We start from the raw sequence: 4,212 nt of genomic DNA, 5'->3' as shown, positions 1-4,212 counted from the left end.
AGTTGTGTATAAAGTTTTTAGTATAAAAATCTAAACTTGAATTACTTGCTGTAAATCATATAACTCTACTTTATTAATTTAGATTTTTACTCTCTGAGCAATTTATATGAAATGATCAAAACGAAGATAACATTTTATTATTTCGTGTTGTTGAAAATACCTTCTACTTAATATGTCCGTCGTTTTAAAAATATCATCATTGAAGTTTAACATAGACAGCTTAAGTGATTTTATTAATTCAATAAAATTAAACTCGTTAAATTGACATATATAGGTAAAGAAAAATAAATAAAATTATGTTGTATTAACAATTCGATTAAATGGTTTTCTTATTTTCAGTTTCTGTTCATCAGCTAAACATATATTATTAAGCTACTTATTTTTTAAACAAAACGTGTTTTATAATAAAAAACAAATAGTAAGGTTAGTTAAAGGTTCAGAGACACATAAGCAAAAATGACTAGGTAAAAATTTGATTCGTTCTCAGCCTTATATCTAATAAAAAGCTTAGAAATTTTTATCAAAAAAATTGAAGTTTTGTTGTAGGCGTGCTTAATATTTAAAAGGTTTGTATTTTTTAGAATAATAAAAACATTATATTACTTTAAGTGTTACATTTAGAGTTATCAACTTGGTTTAAAAGAAATAAATACAAGTATTATGTTTCGAAGAGTTCGGTTATAATACAATTTTCAAAAAACAGTAGACATATTGTTTTAATAAGACTTTAGATGTAAATGAAGATCTCTAATAGAGTAAAATACTGTTTTTTTAGTAAACTTCTTTAAAGTACTTTCTTAACAATTGCCCTATTCTAGTATTCTAATAAATAAAATGTAAATATTGAAAATGTTTAAAGACTATTTTTACTTTAAACAACTGTACTTTTAAGTTTTATGGGCTTAGTAAAGAATTTTTTTTAAATTAGTTTGTTCAATCTGTTCTTACATTTAATTTTTATCCTATTGTTCTTGTAAGGTAGTTAAATAATAATTGAATAAAAATTTAATTCAAACTAATAGTAAGTGTAATACTTTTTTTTTTCCAACTTTAAGGTTAATTTAAATAAAACTTATAATATTTTGTTCGTTTTTAAATACATATAAACTTTTAAGGTCTTTTATTTTTTGATGTAAAAATAATTTGAAATTTTATTAAAAAGACGCTATTGATTTTTTGTGGTGGTGTATAGACTTTTTGTAAAAATGTTTAGTTTGAAACTGCTTACTCTAAATCATAAAGTTTATACTTATTAAGTTTTAACTTATTTTATTTTTAATTGTTCTGTTTTAAATGGTTAAAACAAAAGTAAGTTTTTGTTTTTTTAACACTACCTTCCACTGGACATGTTCTTCTTTCGAAAAACTAAATATATCACCATTAAAACTTAACATAGTCTGCACAAAAGCTTATATTTCCAATTAAGGTAAAAAGGAGTCTTACATACTGCTTGCAGTGACATATGGATGAAAATGTTTAACTCGAAGCCAAGCGTTGGTTTAACAACCTGGTGTTTTAGTTTCTGTGAATGTAAAGTTAAGTTTGGTTGTTTTATCACTCTAATATAAATAAAAAAGTGTTTTGCAACAAAAGATCAAACACGACATGGTGGTCAGCGGATCGGAATGCGGAACAGTTGAGATATGGTCTCTCAAGGCCAACAAGAACAAGAATCCGGTGGCCCATTTCAAAGCTCACTACGACACTATCGTGTCAATAAAGTTCTTCCACAACCAGATCTTCACCGCTTCTAAGTTTGTTTCGCTTTATGACAATTAGTATGATCGCATTTCGAATGTTTAGTTTTTACGTTTGTTTACATTACACTAGTTCAAGTATTTGTTTTGTAAATACATTCAGTTTATTTTTTTTTAATAAAATGCAGGGACATGCATCCACTTTTACTGCTTAATATGATCAACTTTTATTTAAGTTATAAGTCAAAAATAAACTTTTTTAGTTGATTTTCCTATTTATAAAGTATGACAAAGTGACACAAGTTTAAATTTTGTATAAGTCGCATCAAAGTTTGGTTCAATACAATCGTCTTTTTCTATTTAAAACATAATTTTAACTGTTAAATTATTATCAATGTTAAACAGAGACATGCATATAAAAGAATGGGATGTTTTAACTCTGAAATGTGTCAGGGTTCTTCAAGGCCACACCAAAGAAATAACTGGTATTGATGTTAGTTTAGATAAAATTTGTAATTACAATGCCACCACTTGTTTTTTAGCTATTTTTGTTATATTGGAATTTTCATACTTTTCGACAAAAACTTTAAGTTTACTCGTAGATTTTATATTTAAAACAATATTTAGTTTTAGTAAAGACCAAGCGTAATTATTATTATTTGAGACAGTAAATAACACTAAATAAATTTTAAAACTGCTTACAAATATTAAAATGTTAAGACCTACAAATACACTTGGATTTATTTTTACTATAATATGTTAAACTGGCTTAGTTACTCTTATAAAATAGCTTCGCTACAAGAAAATTGTCCCAATTTTTTTTGAATTTTTCAACCAATTTTTGTTTAGATAAAATACACGAATCGTAAAGCTTTTATAACTTTTTTAAACCTACCTGGAATCCTGCAAAAACCTGGAACTTGAGAAATTAAAAAAAAAAAAAAAACTGGACCTGTTTCTATCAATATTTATTTAGTTAAAATAATCTTGATATTTGCAAGCTAAAAACGTAATAAATTTTTTTTTAAGTACAAAATTAGACGAGTAAAATAATTTAGTCATTACTATGAGTAAATAAGAACAATAAAATGTTTCGGTTATGAGTTGCACTGATATAAGAGTTTGGAGAATAAGTCAAACAATCTTAAACTTTTGTACATTAAAACCAAAACTTTAGCTAATTCAAAGGATAGCTTTATCTAAATAAATCATTCTTAACCTGAGGGCCAATTCCTTTGTCTTTGGGGGTGAATTTTCTAGATTACAAGTTATGTAAATTTACGTTTATTAATTGTTTTCTTTTTTAAGTTAGTCTACAATTGTTAATTTTTTTTTTGATGAATAAAAACTTTATTTTTTTCACATTTTTTATTATTTAGTAAGCTTAAGGTTCAAAATACAAAAGTTTTTTCTCTTCAAAACTAGTAAAAATATTTTTTTGTTGAGGGTGAATTTATTATCTATATTTGTAAAGGATAAATTATGATAAAAATGGTTAAGAACCGCTGATCTCAATTTAAAACTAGTGTTTGTCATACCGTTCCTAAAACCAGTACACTCAAGTATTTCAGTTCTCAAATAAATCTATTTCAATTGGTTTTATCAGTTTCATAATTTTTATTTGTAAAATCACCAGTCAAATCAACTAATGTTATTGTATTTATATTTTGCGACAGGTAAGTGAGAAATATCTGGTATCTGTCAGTAGAGATGGAACGTGCAGAGTTTGGTGGTGGCATTTGTAGCACATCAATTAATTCATTGATTTTTTTTAAATCATAATTTGTTACAAGATCTTGCATGCGTCAAAATAAGCAAGTGCTCTTTTTGTTTGTAGATTGATTTGAAGCTTTTTAAACGACCATTGTTTAGTTAAACAAAAATGTTAAACCATATTTATACTGAAAATTAGTTGTGATAAATGTTTGTTAAGTTAAAGTAAAGGTTTGCTGTAGTAATAAGTTAATTTTAAGCCTTATTTCGCTGTAACGTTATATCTTTCAAACAAGCTAAACACTTAACTTTTTTTGGCTATAGAAATTTCTTAATCGTTTTAAATATATCTTATTTGTAGCTATTTACAATAAAATAAACTATAAACATATATGTTAGTTTTGATTTAGTATAACATAGTACAAGCTTATTTTCTTACCTATATACAGGGTTACCAAAAAACTTGAAATTTGAAATTTAAATCCAAAAAAACTGCAATTCTAAGAATTTATAAAAATTTATGAAAAATCTATCGTATACAATATTTTTGTTTTGTATTTTTTAGAATTTTTTATTATCATAAAATACATAAAGTAGCCTTGCTGTATCTTTTCAATATTTGTATACCATTTAGGATGGTGTTTAACCTTAAGTTTAATTTAATATTAAAAAAGTTGTACTTTTAAAAACCTGTATAAAATTTTCAAAAAGCCTTTGGTAACCCTGTGGCCTGTATATATTTAAATATATTAAATGTGAATTATTATCGTGTCTAAATCGATATATTAAAATATAGTTTTAA

The 4,212-nt window shown here is 24.9% G+C and overlaps 1 protein-coding gene across 1 annotated transcript; it reads left to right on the top strand.

Annotated features, from left to right (window-relative positions):
- Positions 1-1,438: 1,438 nt before the first annotated feature.
- On the top strand, positions 1,439-3,442 carry LOC145833500 (uncharacterized). Its single transcript, XM_082940671.1, has 4 exons — positions 1,439-1,530; positions 1,594-1,754; positions 2,103-2,190; positions 3,374-3,442. Exons 2-4 carry the CDS (start codon positions 1,606-1,608, stop codon positions 3,440-3,442), a joined length of 306 nt encoding a protein of 101 aa, XP_082796797.1. The 5' UTR covers positions 1,439-1,530; positions 1,594-1,605.
- Positions 3,443-4,212: the final 770 nt, after the last annotated feature.

Source organism: Thalia democratica, chromosome 4 (assembly GCF_965202585.1).
Source record: "Thalia democratica chromosome 4, ktThaDemo2.hap1.1, whole genome shotgun sequence".
Taxonomy (NCBI): Eukaryota; Metazoa; Chordata; class Thaliacea; order Salpida; family Salpidae; genus Thalia; species Thalia democratica.
The sequence above is the reverse complement of the archived record's forward strand: the minus strand, read 5'-3'. Positions and strand labels throughout refer to the sequence as shown.

Excerpts from the sequence above, each read along its gene's own strand:
- LOC145833500 (XM_082940671.1), top strand. The coding sequence starts at position 1,606 with ATGGTGGTCAGCGGATCGGAATGCGGAACAGTTGAGATATGGTCTCTC. Across the intron at positions 1,755-2,102 it reads CAGATCTTCACCGCTTCTAA|AGACATGCATATAAAAGAAT; the intron begins GTTTGTTTCGCT and ends AATGTTAAACAG. Across the intron at positions 2,191-3,373 it reads AAGAAATAACTGGTATTGAT|GTAAGTGAGAAATATCTGGT; the intron begins GTTAGTTTAGAT and ends ATTTTGCGACAG.